The sequence below is a fragment of the Gopherus evgoodei genome, chromosome 2, assembly GCF_007399415.2.
Source record: "Gopherus evgoodei ecotype Sinaloan lineage chromosome 2, rGopEvg1_v1.p, whole genome shotgun sequence".
In the NCBI taxonomy this organism is placed as follows: Eukaryota; Metazoa; Chordata; order Testudines; family Testudinidae; genus Gopherus; species Gopherus evgoodei.
Window position 1 is genome coordinate 114,711,272 of NC_044323.1, and position 16,635 is coordinate 114,727,906.

At 36.9% G+C, this 16,635-nt stretch overlaps 1 protein-coding gene across 14 annotated transcripts in view; it reads left to right on the top strand.

The window, feature by feature from the left end:
- Positions 1-16,635, top strand: part of LOC115646061 (poly(rC)-binding protein 3-like) — a 519,652-nt gene that overhangs the window by 465,326 nt on the left and 37,691 nt on the right. For all 14 annotated transcript variants that reach the window (XR_003998920.1, XM_030551519.1, XM_030551520.1 and 11 more), the window contains 6 exons: positions 1,830-1,961; positions 4,555-4,683; positions 7,131-7,274; positions 12,517-12,558; positions 13,030-13,105; positions 14,991-15,043. Coding sequence is in view for 13 of the 14 variants with exons in the window: in XM_030551519.1 (XP_030407379.1) it covers positions 1,830-1,961; positions 4,555-4,683; positions 7,131-7,274; positions 12,517-12,558; positions 13,030-13,105; positions 14,991-15,043 (576 nt within the window). In the remaining variant the exon portion in view is untranslated. The remainder of the gene's footprint in view (positions 1-1,829; positions 1,962-4,554; positions 4,684-7,130; positions 7,275-12,516; positions 12,559-13,029; positions 13,106-14,990; positions 15,044-16,635) is intronic.

Genomic DNA, 16,635 nt, shown 5'->3' on the forward strand with positions numbered 1-16,635 from the left:
TTTATAAAGTTTGAAGGTGCTAAATATTATTATTACCAGATCAGATGGTAGAAATTGCTTATTCAAAATGTGAGAAAGTTTGGCAACCTTTTGTGATATAGGGCTTGCCTGTCTTTGAAGTGAAAGGCATGTTATATATCTGTGTCATATCACCAGCTAACAACAACTTGGCAAAGTTTGATGGCATCGCACTTCTAAAAACCTACCCGTGGCATGCATTTGTACAGCACCTAACACGGTGAGGTCCTGGTCCATGACTAGACTCCTAGACACTGTGGTAATACAAATTTATATTCATGTATAGATAGAGTAGATACATACACATAAAAATAATATGTAACCATACAAAATAATATATATAATACATATACCTACATACACACTGTATATATTTCAGATGCATGCATGCCACAACTTGCTGTAACCTATATTGCTTTGTTTTGGATTATAACCTCCTGCTGACAGTAAATATGACATGATGCAGTGTCGATGAGGGGAATCGCATATGAACTAACCTGCAGCAGGCAGCCAAGCCTCATTGTGCTGTGATTCTTTCAGCTTTTTTTAAGTGAAATACGGTCAAACTGGGCCAACACCTAGATGGAAAACCTCTAGAGTAAGAAATACAAAAGTGCTCTTGGTCATTAGGATAGCATTTTTCATTACTGCACTAATGCACCAACATAGCATCAGGCAGCACTGCTGTCCTTGAGGTCCTCTCTTTTGCATGAGAGGTGGAACCAAGGTCCTGATCACTTATTGTCATTAAAGATCTCATGGCACTTTTCATGAGGTTAAAAATGTCAATCCTGATGGTTCTGGACAAATTATATTTTGGGTAATTACAGTAACTCTGCCAACCTAAATTCTCCCTCCATTGGTTACAATATTTTCCTTCCCTCTAGGTCCTAAGCTCCTGTGTGCTGTTAAACAGCTGCTGCACTCCATATCAGAGATGGGCGAAGTTACCTTAACCTTTGTCAAAGGGCTGGTGTGCCTTAATTAGCTAATGTTGATAAAAGTATGTTGCAATGCTCTTATGAAAGATGTTATAGAATTGCACAGTAGTGTTTGTGGCTTTTTACTTCCAACAACATCTAGGATTCTGGAATGCTCTCAGCCATAGCACATTCTATAATGGGAAGATGAGCATTATCATTCCATTTGTAATAAAAATATTACATTGGGGGTTCCGTTTGGTGCTTGCAAAGCACATTTAACACAAATCTGAGGCTAGCAACTGGCAGAACTCTAAAATGCTCACTGAAGGGTACAGTAGAATCTCACTGATTCGATCAGCTGAGATGAGATGAACTGGTGGTTGCTGCTGTGTATGCAATTCCCACAGCCATAGCTGCATATTTGGATTACATATCTATCACAAAAAGAGTTTAGGAAAAGTTAAGCAGGGTTGAAAATGCTTTGAGATCTGCAGCAAAGTTAAATCTGGGAAGCTTCCAAATATTTATCAAAATAATAGTTCTTGCTCTCCCATTTCTGTTGACTAATGTTATTTATTGTTTCTCCGTTGTTTCCTTTGTATTAAAAGTGCTAACAAATATAATGTGATTGTTAACTGATTAGAGACTGTCTTTGTGCCTGCATATTTCAGCACTTCGTATCAACAGTTCCATTGCCATGATGTCATCATGTAGTTCATGCTTCCGGGGTGCCACCGGCAGAGCTGGCTGTTTTATGTGCTACAAAAACACAATTCACTTCAAGCTTACCAATTCTCCAAGAACAGCTTGAGTATTTACTTTGATCCTCTTAAGTGTTAAGAGGAATGACAAATCCTCAACTAATTCTTATTGACATTGTTATTACAGGACATAAATGCTTCAATGACAAACAGCACAGTGACAAGCAAACCACCTGTGACATTGCGACTTGTAGTCCCTGCAAGTCAGTGTGGATCCCTTATAGGAAAAGGTGGCTCCAAAATCAAAGAAATCAGGGAGGTAAGTTCTAGGCTTCAAACAGGGGGATACTTGGTAACTTTATGAAGCTAAATGTCCTAATATGTCCATTTAAAGAGTATGATTTACAGAGTCCTGCCACCGTAGTTGGTTCATTGCACTAATATAAATATTTCATGAATGGAATGCTCAGCTAAACCAGCTGTGAAAGGTGTCAAAGACATCTATAGACTCATGAAAGCAAAGGATCTATAGTGGCATAGCCAGTTTTAGAAGAAATTTGTCTTTTCATGTCGCAACCCTTCAAAAAGTAACTCCGACTTTCAAGATCTTTAGTGCACAGCTGGCATGTGGATACACGTTTGAGAAGAGGAAAAAATAAGATGCCATGTAGCAAAGGAACACTTTAACACAGAATTGTTTCTTCAACTTTAAAAAAAATCCATAAATACCTCGAATAATCTAGATCTGAAGTATTGCTAATCCTTGTCTAATCTGAGCATTTCAATTACAGGCTCTATAGCCAGAAAAAGCCAAGTAGTTTGAAGCAACACAGTCCAAGTTAGTAGGCATATTTGACTTACCTTGATATTTTCACAAAAGGAAAGGTTAAAAAAAGTTCAGTTTGGAAATATTGAAGCAAAAACTTTTGACATTTTTGATCAAAATGTTGATTTGAAATTAGATGTTTTGTTTTGTTTTGCATTTTCCTGTCAAAAAAACTCATTGCACATTGTTGGGAAAAGTCTTTGACTGAAAATTTGTGACCGGCTCTAGTTCTGAATATGTTTATTTAGATTAGTATAACAATAAGTAGGGAAGTGGTCAAAGGTAGAAAGAGCAGTTAGGTGCCCAAATCCCTTGGCTCTCAAGTCTTTCCCTGAATTCCTTCATTTGTTACCAGATTTGATTATTGTCCAAATTGTGCAACCACAGTTGATTCTGGGGATGATTCTTATTTCTGGGGAAATTCAATGCTTTTGGCCCCCTATTGTAAGGTATTAGGTCAAAAGAACAGTGTGAACTAAGTATCAGGGGTAGCCATGTTAGTCTGTATCCACAAAAACAACAAGGAATCCTCTGGCATCTTAAAGACTAACAGATTTATTTGGGCATACGCTTTTGTGGGTAAAAAACCTGAAGAAGTGAGAAGTTTTTTTACCCACAAAAGCTTATGCCCAAATAAATCTCTTAGTCTTTAAGGTGTCATTGGACTCCTACCTCCCCTCCCTATCTGTAAGCCTAAGGACAATGCAAAGTTTTGCTCTCAGTTTCACACATGCCATCCCACTATAGCCGAAGAATTGTAAAGATCAGCATGTTGAATGATTGAATGGCACACTTGTAACTGAGAGCAGTATTTGACCCAGAGCATTTTGTACTAGGCCTGCTGGTACTCTAAGAACTTTGTTTTAAATGGTGACTATTGCCCATATGAAAAAGGATCATCCGTCCTCTCAAGATGCATTCTAATATCATCACACAACACACTGAGCAGCACTAGAATGATAGATGTTCTTTTATGCTCAATCATGTACCCAGCAGCAAAATGTTGTCTGCCTCAGTATTTTCAAGACTTGATTTAAAAAAAAATGAAGCACAATGACATGAAATATTTATCAAATTATGATGACATTCCAAAGCATGTTAAAGGGACCCATAATTGATATTCTGGGTTTAAACAGCACTAGTGAACAGAAGATGTAATCAGTAATTTAATCAGTCCCTGAAAAAGAGTAAGATGTGTTGTGCATGGCCAACAGCAAACTAAATTAACTCCTTACTGACTGACACAAAATCAGTGCAAGGCAAAAACATTTGTATCCACAAATTAGGACCAGAAATAGTTTGCGGTATAATGTATGAAAATACTAATTCAGTAGAAACAGTTTTTATTATGTTTTTTCCATCAATTGAAAAAGGCTTACAAGATTTTTGCTGGGTTATACCAGGGATGATTTTGGCCTCAGGTCTTTTTTTTTTTTTTACTAAGAACAATTAGTGTCAAGATCAAGAAGGAAAAAAAAACACTGGCTCATTATATGGTTAGGTTCATTAGTGAACTAGAAGCTGATGATGTGCGTTTGTTTAATCAACACTAATAATAACGTAGAAGTGCTTCTGTATTGCTCAGCATCATTATGATATTCCAGAGTATAAAGCAAACCCAAATTTCATTCAGTAAAATGATCACAATCATCAATTCATTAAGGAATCACCAGTCCATGACTGGAATTCATTTGGGAAGCTGAAGCTCTTCAGACATCATCAATTTTTTTTTGTAATGATTATTTTAATGATTGTGAAAGTCTTTAGTTTTCATATTTTTTCCATTGTATCTGCAGTACTCTCTGTTTCAGGAAGCTGGGAGACTTCCCAATTTATTCATTTAATAACCATTGATAACTACACTTTCTACCATTGAGAATGCTTGCAAACTGGACTTCCAGACACTAATCTACACCTGGCAGTTTTGTATATATACAGCGTAAAGCTAGCAGAGAATAGGCACATTTTAGATATCACTGTGCTATATCAGATTATTTGTTATTGGTGAAGAAACGGCTTCTAAAGTGCAGCTGTATTTTTATGACACTAATGTTTGTTTCGTTTTTTTGTTGTTTTTTTTCTTAAGTCCACAGGGGCCCAGGTACAAGTAGCAGGGGATATGTTGCCAAATTCAACAGAACGTGCTGTAACTATATCAGGCACTCCGGATGCCATTATTCAATGTGTAAAACAAATCTGTGTGGTCATGCTAGAGGTAAGAGAGCACTTAAAAACATTGAGGTTCATACTGATAATGTTCAGAAATTATATTAATTTCCTCCAGATCTCCCCACCCTCTCTCAAACCCTGATCTTGTAAGATGCTGATCTCCCACAACTCTCAGTGATTTCAAGGCTAGTTGTCAACGCTCCTGGTGTTTAGAATGCACAGTGCCTCACTGATTAAACAATTAGAGCGGGATCTACTTACCATGAATACAAGCCTTCAACACTGATTGTCATTAAAAAAGTCAACAGCTAGTGGAAAAACACAAGCCCCACCCCAAATCAGGATAACAAGTAGAAATCTCAGGAATTTTCATGAGACAGAATACCCTGTAACATTTCATGCTGACCTTATTGAAATATTTGGTGTTGATATGGTTGAAACATTTCAATAAGGTCATCATTTTGTTTCTGTAAGGTCAAAATGTTTCATTTTTAGCTTGTCACTTTGATTATATTATATTATTATCATCTGTTTTATTAATATAGTATAATGTAACTTTATCAAAACAAAATTTTCTGGCCTTAATGAAACCAAATGCATCAGTAAGGTCTAAATGAAGTATTTCAACCTCATCAAAATGAAATGTTTTAATAATTTACTGCTGAAAATTTTGACAAAATTAATACATTTCCTGAAAAACATTTCAGTGTTGTTGAATCGGCATTTTCCAATGGAAAAACTTGCTGTCAAAAAAATGGTCCACTACATCTAGTTAACCATTACCACACTGTGATGTCTGACATCCAACAGTTATTCTTTAATCTAAATATAGTGAGATGCTTGATGTATCTGATACTACAATCTGATAACTCTTGTCTGGTTAGTAGCGACCACTCTACATCAAAAGAGCATGCAATGTAATAAATATCAATGTTATAAACTATTATTATTGTAAGGACCAAACTTTGTCCTGCAGATAAGGGGCTCTTGCTTCAGTTGGCATTAGATGTGCATAAAAATGTAGCAAAACAGAAAGAAAATACTGAAAACCAGTTTCAGTCTATTAGCCACAGAGAGCTCGGCTTGACTTTGTGAAGAATTGATAAACTGTTGGAAATTAAAAAATCCATTTCTCTGTGTGTAGAATTTAGAATATAATTTAAAGGATGTGATTTTGAAAAGGGCTTAAATCTGTCCTTTCACTTCCCATCTTGTTCTCAGAGCTTTACAGATGCAAATAACTGAGGAGTAATTTTGCATCTCCCATTACTGGCACGTAGTCATTTAACTACCTGCTTTGTAGATGCAGGCAATAGTCTGATGTCTAAATTATATTAATTACACCCATAGTTATTTGAAGAGACAAACCAGGGCCAGGGAGTCATTTTCTGCTTGTAGAGCCATTTTCTTTCTGAGATAAACAGTTCTGAAAGTATCGAAAACAGAACTTGTTTAATTTTAGAGATAATAAACTAGAGACAAAAAGTCACCAGTTTGAAGCCTTAGAGAAGACGGTGCTGCAAGTGCATTTTGCTTCTTTAAACATTAAAGCATACATAAAATAAATGTGTTTAATTTGTTCAATGTATTTAATTTGGCAATGGTCACTGCTTTATTCAAATCAAATAACCAATAATAGAGAATTAGGACATTTATTGGTGGTGATGGTGATGATTGATTGCAGTAGTGCCTAGAGGTCAGGACCGCATTGTACCAGGCACTATGCAGATAATTTGAAGCCTGTTTTACAGTATTGTTCCCATGGTCATTTTGTCTGTCTTAATCTCTATAAAGAAATATTCATGCTTGGTCAAGTATTTACTGATCACATTTTCACCTACTGACTCGCAGAACAATTTTCTTCTTCTGTTAAGTGCAGAAGACCCATCCGGCTCCCACTGAAGGCAGTGAGAATAGGCCTACACTAGTCATGGCTTTCCTCTACACTTCTTACTCCAAGTTCAGTGGAATGCAGGAGCAGGCCCGTTTAATTATCCCTAGAGTTCAATGAGCATGATTGCTATAGCGCAGACTGAAAATTCTTATTTCACTTTTATACTAGGACACTTGGCTATGTGACAGCGCACAAATAGTTATCAGCTGAACGTATTGTTCTCTTTTAACAGGTTTGTGCAAAGAGAGAACGCTGGGGAGAGTCTCCCAAAAGATTGACAAGTTTCAAAATTGGCACCTAACTTCCTTAAATCTCATCAAAAGCTAAATTCATTCCCAGGCCCTTGAATCTTTGCCAAATTATTGTGGAAACAAAAACAAATCTGTCTGCATTTTCCTTTTGCCTATGTAATAAGGACCTTAGCCCTGAGGAGAGTGTGAATTCTGCCGCTGAATTCAGTGGGAGCAAGATCCAGGCTTTTCGGAGAATACGCTGGCGAATGGGGCAGAGGCATGCAATTGCTATATGAGATGAACAAAGTAAAACATGATTTTATGTGAGCTACTTAATTCCACATCTTGATATGTTTTTGTTTTCAGTCCCCACCCAAAGGTGCCACCATTCCCTACCGTCCCAAACCTGCCTCTGCACCTATCATTTTTGCAGGTGGCCAGGTAAGAGCAGACACCATTTTGGCTTCAGCTGGAAACCACACCGTCTTGGCCCAACCTCAGCCAGCGCCTGTTAGTTTTCACCTTTTATCCTTTTTTGCCTGGTATAGTATGAATGTGTTTTATCCAGTGTGGATCGTTATTGCTTGCAGAAAAGGAGAACACTGTGTTATAAACTTAAAATGAAAACAAGTGAAGAGCTTCTTTTAACTCGTCTTCTGTACTGTGATTGAATAAACCTCTGATACTTGTTCCCTATTCATTTCAGTTTATGTCCCTGGCACTGGGTTGTTTTGTTTTTTCTCTGTGGCTTTTCCAGTAAATGCAACATCATAGTTGATGTTGCCAAGAACTTGTCACCTACCATGAGTAGCTGCATCAGGAATATTCTGCTTGCTAGTTGACAACACATTAGAGCAATGGTTCTCAAACTTTTTTTTTCGCAGACTACTTGAAATTGCTGAGGGTCTCGGTGGACCACAGTTTGAGAACCTCTGAATTAGAGTATAACTCTGTAATCTTCTACAATAGAAAGGAACAAAAATAAGACAATTGTTATTTTATCAAGATTTAAAATTAGCTTCCGTAGTAAGGAGGCAATTTGTTCTATTGTAAAGAAACTGGTATCCAGAATCAGAAATACTTTAATGGAACAGTAAAAGCAGCAAAGAGTCATGTGGCACCTTATAGACTAACAGACATAATGGAACATGAGCTTTCATGGGTGAATACCCACTTCGTCAGATGCGTTCACCCACGAAAGCTCATGCACCATTATGTCTGTTAGTCTACAAGGTGCCACAGGACTCTTTGCTGCTTTTACAGATCCAGACTAACACGGCTACCCCTCTGATACTTTTAATGGAACAAATCTTTTTATTATTTTTTAAGTTGCAGTTTCATCAATTTTATAAAGCAATATAACTAAGTTATAGTATTGATCAGCTTTCACCATGTGATCACAGAGTACAAAGCTTCTGCTCAAGAAATGCTCTACTAATTTTCAAGTTTTCATAATTTCAGTATTCCATAGGGCCAAGTCATGAGTTTCTGGATAAAATATGCACACAAGAAGTATTATATACTGTTTTATTTTTACGATTATTTCTTACAGTGGTGTCTATGGCCCAACCATGAATGGGGCCCCATTGTGGTAGGCACGGTAACAGAGCAGTAGACAGTCCCTGTCCTGAAGAGTTTCCACCTGTTCTGCACATCCTGATTTATACCATATCCAAAGCTTTGTTGTTGTTTGCTTTTGTACATGGTGGAGGTATGGCTGTCCTCTCCACATCTTGCTGCCCTTCAAGCTATGTGACCATGGTTCCCACCCACTTTTAGCCCTTCTATGGTGTTTCCATACAATATGTCTTGTTCTTCCCTTTGGATATTGCCTTGAGATAAGCATACTAACTTGGTGCTTCATTGCAGCTTGCGCAATCATCATCTAATGTGGAGAAAGGCAGCTGTTGATAAACTGACCTCTCAACAATATACGCAGCCAGTGGACTATCTAGACATGCCACTGATATCGTGTGTGAGCTGTTGTGCCAACAGTTCAGCTAGAACACCATTTCTCCATGATTGCTTATGTTATGGCCAAGGGAGAGGCCTTCCACTTCCTGTTTTCAGAGTGATGTCCTAGAGTGCCAAATGACCCCCCTTGCTTGGAACTATCTGACAACTATCTGACAACAGATGGTATCTGTAATTGCCATAGCGCCCATTTGGAGCATCTCGGGGTTCTGTAGAGCCGCTGGTTCATAAGAAGGCTGATGGCTACATTTCATAAGTGCATCGAAGAGCAAGTCAGGCCATTATGGATTAAAAGTTTTCCCAACATCGTTATTCAATAACACTAACTAGCCACTTTACAAAAATGTTAATGTCCTTATATTGACTCTTCAGTTACGATCATGGTTGGCTGATGTATTTTATGGTACATTTTGGAAAAAAAACCTAACTAAATATGAATTCCTGCTATCCAGGTCTGCTGCTCTTACTTTGACTGGTTTTCTTCACAGTAAGATACCTACTTTCTTAATTGATAGAATTGAAATTGAAATTATTTTTCCAGAATTTGATCTCAGTTGACTGTGAAAATTCACAGAGTAAGTTACTCCAGACATATATTTTAAATTTATAATGTGGTGTTCTCCTTTAAAGCAGATGTATATATATTCAGTGATGCACAGTAGCAGTGCTGTAAATGATGTTACCATCAAAGAGTGTCTCAATGAATAACAAATTACTCAAATAAAAGAATATAAAAAGTAGGCACTAGAATGCTCTCAACAGTTGGAATAAGTAATTGAAATTCTGTCTTATCATATAGTGTAACAGATTGCTGAATTCTAGTCATCTTTAATTTTATAAATCACAAAGAAAACAGCTGGGTGTTCTATATTTTTCTTAACATGGTCTAGTTCAATCAAGAAAAAATAGCTGATTCTAATATTTTCTGTGGACCATTGAACCTATAGTCTCTCCCTTATTAGGCAAATTCTTCAGTACCTTAGAAAATGGTAGCAGGGGGTTTGGGAGTTAGCAAGGAAAGGCTATTTCATGGATTTTATTTCTAGTGTCAAAATACAGTATATGCATTATGGTTTTGATAATGTAATAAGAAATCCTGAGTACAAATTAATATTGAAAACAAAATAAAATGGTATCAGCAGTGAAGCTGATGGGGTCACTCTCCCTTCCTGTAGGATCAGTTTGAGTTCCAAATTATTTCATGGTTAAGCTGAAAGATTTGGGGTTTGTTTGCTTAGTTTAACTATACATATCATATATATGATATACATAACTGCATATCAAGCTACCTGGAAAAATCAGACTCTTACTATTATTTGATAACATGAGATTTTGCATGGGTTTTGCTGCTTTAAACATTTTTTAATCCTCTCTGTGCTTTTGTCAGTATAGTGTACATAGCAGAACGGAAAGGAAGGTGAACACAATGCTGCCTTTCTCTTAGCTCAGATCTGTACTAAAATCCAGCATATGCAGGGTTGTTGTTTTTTTAAATAATCCCAAAACACCACCCATGTCTGAAAGAAACAAGGTTTCATCCCATTTGTCTACCCATATTTTTTGTACATTACCCTATCCCAAAAATGCACACTTCCAACATTGTCTCTTCAGGGACAGACTTTGCCCTGACTTACCCTTCGTTCAACTTCAATGACTTCACAAGCTGTAAATCAGGACAAATTTTAGACCCAGGGGACCAACCATTCCCACTTTCATTGAAGTCAGTGGCAAAATTTCCATTAACTTTTTTTGAGAGCAGGATCCCACCCCTGGTTTGTAAATTAAAGTGACCATTTCCTCTTTCCATGCATTTAGTCAATTATTTTTATGTATTATTTCTGCTGCAGTAACTCCCAAAATGTGCTTGGCTTGTTCCAACAATGGAGAGGACACAGTCCTGCCCCGAAGTGTTTTGCAGTCTGAAGTGTGGTGGGGTGCTGGAACTAGGTGTGCTGTCACATCCCCTGGCTTGAAGTGGTCACCATCATATACAGGGTTTACAGTTTGGTTCAATGGCTCTCAGCACCCCACCATACAAATTGTTCCAGTACCTCTGCTGAAGTGTGCGCTTTCTACTATATTTGAAATAGAGCTAGGCTCAGATTGAACACTTCTGAAATAGGCCAGAAGGTCAAAGATATAGTGTAATGCTTTTCAGTCCAAATGATTTGCTCACAGAATTAGACCCCAGTCCAGCGGAGTATTTAAGCATGATATCAATGGGACTACTCTCATTCTTGAGGTTAAACACCTGCATAAGGTCCTGACCCAGCAAAACAAGCATGTGCTTACGTCTACCCTATTCAGCAAAGCATTTAAATGTGTGCTGAGCTTTAAGCATGTCCTTAAATGACACTGCTCTTGGTGAAACTTAAGCGTGTGCTTTTGTGTTTTTCTGGCTCAGGGCCTTAATTTACAATTTATCAAAGTGTTACTGCTAGCTTTTATACCCAAATCTCCACATAACTGACTATGCACATGACTAGTCCCTTTATATTCACTAGCACCTGTGTGCATAAAGATACTCACAGGCATAAGTATTTTTAGGACTGGGGCCCAACTTTATAAGTAACTTTAAAATAAACGAAATGTTTCTGCTCAAGGAGAGAAGTGCTGGTGTACAAATTTCTAATAAGTAGCTGGAACATTTAATTAAACTCCATTAAATGAATTGTTCTATAATTTTCAGAGCAGTCATTTTTCTCAGAGACCTTTTTGTCAAATAAGCATTTTGCAGCTGAAGCTAATCAGCTCTCTTCCTGTTTCTGATTCTGTCTGTACAAATATTTATAAATTATAATCTGTCCTTCTGTTTTCCCTCGTGTCTAAGCACAAACACATTAAAATGTTTTGATGTCCTATCCCTTTTGGAAAAGTTGTGCGAAGTGTAATAGACAATTACAACCTTTTGTATAGGTTGGTTTTTTTTAAACCATCCTGTAGAATTTAATAGAGGCAGCAGGAGAGGATAGCCACAGCATCATGTATCGCCTCCCTTCCCTGACATGCCTCTTATGCCAGTGGCAAAGGATAGCTGGCACAGGAGCTTCCTCCATCCACTACCAGTAGAATTCCATGCTGGCCATTTGTGGACAGAATCCAACCTTTTTGCACTGTTTGAGTGGGGCAAAGGACTGTATTTCAGTTGAGAATCTGGCTCTTTATGTAAAAGAAGAAAATTAATTTTACTATCCCCATGAATCATTTTAAAATCCTTAGTCCAGCCTTGTGCGGAGTGGTGTGAGAAAGATGAACAGGAATCAGTTACCTCAGGGATGGAGGAGGCTGAAAAAAACATTGTTTTGTAGCACCACCTGAAGATAAGCACAAAGACATCTTCGAGCAAGTCCAGCAGCCAGTTCTGGCCCAAATCCTCTTCTGCACAGACCCATGGAGTTTGACCCTTGTGATGGAAAGTGCTTGATGCCCCTATGTTCCTGGAGGCATTTGGCCACAGTCTGCTTTCTCTTACACTGAGGATGGAATGTGGCCAAATGTGCCTGCCTGGGGTGCCATGCCTGGAGGAGCACCCACTGTTGCAGTGCCCCTTGCAACATCTTCCCCATTGGGCTGTACCTGAGAGGCACAACAGAGCCCTTCCTGTACTGTGCGGCTGTCAAAGCAGCACAAGAAAATTAAGTTTCCCTTAGCATGTAATGAAATGTGATTTGCATTAGATTTGGAAAACAGCACAAAGTTCTCTCTAGCCTGATGAGAGTGGAGTACTTATTGTCTAATCTGACTGATACGTATCTTTAATTTTGCTTGTCATTTTCAGGCATTTACAATTCAGGGGCAGTATGCCATCCCTCATCCAGATGTGAGTCCAGCGCATGTAAATTATTCCCTTCTTCTTTCTCTCTTTCTCTTATTTGTTCTGGGCAGCATTTACTTTCTACAGTTAACATTAAGACATGCCTGTAGATGCCTGTACTTAACGGTGTACCATATAGCCAAGTGTTAGCATTACTGGATAACTTCTGTAATAATTGCTAGAAAGTACAATGACCCAGATACAAATGACAGTTTTTTGTCTTTTATGCATGCTATGTATTTGAGTTTTTAATATGTAATTCTACAGAAAAGTAGTTAATATTAACTATAGCCATTACATGTAATAACAATAGAGACGTCATTTTAACCAGTTTTTCTATACAGTAGACTAGAATGAATGATTAAACCTTTATTTTAATTTTAATTAATCCAGTTTTAAAACATGTAAAATGGTTTTCTCTACTCTGAAATAATTCCATTTGATTGGTTAGTTCTAATTTCCCATCCTGCCCTGCAGTTGACCAAGCTTCACCAGTTGGCTATGCAGCATCCCCCCTTTACTCCCCTTGGGCAGACCACCCCTGGTTTCCCTGGTACGTACCCATGACCCCCTGGGGATGTCCTTCTTCTTAACAGCTTTGTTTCCCATGGTCATTACATCATTTTAATACTAAATGTGGGCAATGACCGATGATCCTTCTGTTTTCACACCTTATCTTTGTTCTTTTTCCCTGTGACTCTGTTTGTTTTCGTCATTACTAAATTCTTGTGCTTTGTTTGTTCCATTTATTTTAATACAATCCATTTAATTTGTGCCATCAGCCAAAGAGCCTGAGTTTCTTTGAGTTAGTCCTATGCAAAGTTATTATGCACCACATAGTACGTACCAGTTAGTATTATCTAAGGTACTTGATCAAATTAATTTTGTTGGACCTCTGTTTTTGTATTGTGCATTAAAAAAATCCAAAGAGAAATTAAAATCTAAGAATGGAAAATGTATTTACACTATAATTACAGATTAATTAAAAATTTTAGAACATACAATTGAGGGTCTAAACAAGCATCCCTTGTATGCTAAAATTCCTTTTGTCTTCCATTTTTCTTGTTGTCCTTGGAACAAATTCTGCTGTTCTCAATTGTGCAAAACTCCCAATGAAAGCAATGGAATTTTGGTCAATTAAGGTCATAATTGTTAAGGTCTGTCAGGGATATTTGTTTGTTTGGAAAAGAGGATTGAAATTAGATAAACTTTCAATTAAATCAGTTTAATGTGTATTTTACTTTGTTTCAGTAAATATTGGGCTTGGAAGTCAAGATTTGCCCAAGACATGAATAAATTATACACTGGTACATATTTTGTATGGCAAGTAATAACATTTTTATCGAATACATCAAATTTTGTGAGAGACTGAATCATTCCATTATTTTAATTGTTTATATGATTTTTGGACTACAATATTCAGCAAATATACACACAGTGTAAAATAAACGTACACAATATGTAAACAAATTAATGTAAATATAATGAAAATTTAGATAAGGTATTGTGAATAAAATTATTCCTTTTCCATCTTTGCTAATTGTGGGGAAAATACATTTTAAAATATATCTTTATACACAGAAAAATTGGAAAAGGAAGAAAGAAAAATGACACAAACAATATAATTTGCTTCTACATGGTGTATCTGATAAAATATCAGCAAATAATATTAAATTACCTTTCCTGGCTTTATATTTTCCTTGTTTTTCTACTTGTCATTAACATGCTGCTCCTTAATCTTTTCCTTGTTTTATTTGTGATTTGTATGTTTCCATAACTGTACTGAGTGTTAGAGCACTAATTGCATTTCTCCTAAGCATTTTCCTTTTGTCCACCCAATTTAAAAACAAATGTATGCAACTTACAGTATTTTGTACATTTCCCTAAAAAAAAGAAAAAATTTCCTTCCAACATTTCTGCAACATCACTAATCCCATGTACAATTTAAGTTCACTTAGTTTATTTTCCCCATCTTTCTTTATTTTATCAGTTTTCTTTTCACATTTTACTTTTTGTTTACTATAGATTTCCACTTTTTATTTTGTGTAATTCAACGCTCCTGGTAGACAGGTCAAAATTCAGATATCCAATCATTTTTGGCAATTAATGTATATGGAACACATTTCATAGTTATTTATAGGTGGAACCATCCACTTTCTAGAAACTTTTCATAGCATTGTAGACTCTGCCGTGACATTTGTTATTTTGGTGGGTTAAAGGTTAATTAAAATAAGAATAAATTAAAGTCAATCCAACCTTCTTAATTTTTGCATCTCTTGCTTTCTTTTCTCTTTTGCTAGCAGTTCTGTATTTTTCATTGCTACTCTCTTTTATCTATTTTTTTCATATTTTCCTTCTTTTAAATATCATTTGTTGTGTCTTCCTTTTTTTTCAAAAACAATTGGCATAATATGTTCCCCTCTGTCCCCTCAATATAGGATTGGATGCCACTACTCCAACCAGTTCCCATGAGCTTACTATTCCAAATGATGTAAGTGGACCAATAGTCAGTCTCTCTCTCTCTCTCTCTCTCTCTCTCTCTCTCTCGTGCTACTGTAGATGGAATATTTCATTTTGTGTCAATTCATCAATTTGTTACCAAAATAAATTTAGACTGTGCTATCAGAACTGTGTTACAGAGAATCAGAGTGCAAGGCAAAACGGGGAGAAAATACGGTTTATGCTAGTGTCAGTACTCGAATGAGTTTTGGATACGTAAGGAATTAATACATCTAGGGAAAGTTAGTAGAACAGTGGGATAAAAAAAGAAGACAAAGTGAGACTGGATGGCTCTGTTGAATGACAAGGACTGAGATACAGAGCCTTTCACCTGTGGTCACGTGATCCAGTAAGGCCAGATTGATTGTTACTGAAAGTATTATCAATAGGGCTGTCAAGCGATTAAAACAATTAATTGTGATTAATCATGTGTTTTTTAAAAAATTATGATTAATCATGCTGTTAAACAATAATTATTATATTAAATATAAATATGTTTGATGTTTTTCACATTTTCAAATATATTGATATCAATTACAACACCAAATACAAAGTTTACAGTACTCACTTTATTTTTATTTTTATAATAAATATTTGCACTGTAAAAATAAATAGCATTTTTCAATTCACTTTATACAAGTATTGTAGTGCAATCTCATTATCACGAAAGTTGAACTTACAAATGTAGAATTAGGTACAAAAAATAACTGTATTAAAAAATAAACAATGCAAAACTTTAGCGCCTACAAGTCCACTCGGTCCTATTTCTTGTCCAGCCAATTGCTCAGACAAACAAGTTTGTTTACATTTGCAGGAGATAATGCTGCCCGCTTCTTGTTTACAATATCACCTGAAAGTGGCACTGTTATAGCCAACTGTGATGGGTTGGGTCACAGAAACCCTTTGGGACTGCCGCCTGAGGTGCCTAGACTACTTCTGAGCCTGTTTTACCTGCCAGCTTGGGACTTCAGTGCCCTGCCTTGTTTGAGCCAGACACACTTGCCTGCTGCAAACACAGATCCAAGTCTGAACCACATCCCCCACAAGCTGCAGGCTTAAGTGAAAACAGCTTAAGAAGTGCTCCTGTCTCCAGCACTCAGATACCCAACTCCCAATGGGGTCCAAATCCCAAATAAATCCATTTTACCCTGTATAAAGCTTATACTGGGTAAACTCATAAATTGTTTGCCCTCTGTAAAACTGATAGAAAGATATGCACAGCTGTTCCTCCCCCTGGTATTAATACTTACTTTGGGTTAATTAATAAGTAAAAAGTGATTTTACTAAACACAAAAAGGAGGATTTAAGTGGTTCCAAGTAATAACAGACAGAACAAAGTAAGTTACCAAGCCAAATAAACAGAAACACGCAAGTCTAAGCCTAGTACAGTAGGAAACAATGCAGGTAAATCTCACCCTCAGAGACGTTCCAATAAGCTTCTTTGACAGACTCATCTCCTTCTAGTCTGGGCCCAAACCTTTCCCCTGGTACGGCCCTTGTTCCAGTTCAGGTGGTAGCTAGGGGATTTCTCATGACCGCAGCCCCTTTTGTTCTGTTCCACCCCCTTATATATCTTTTGCACAA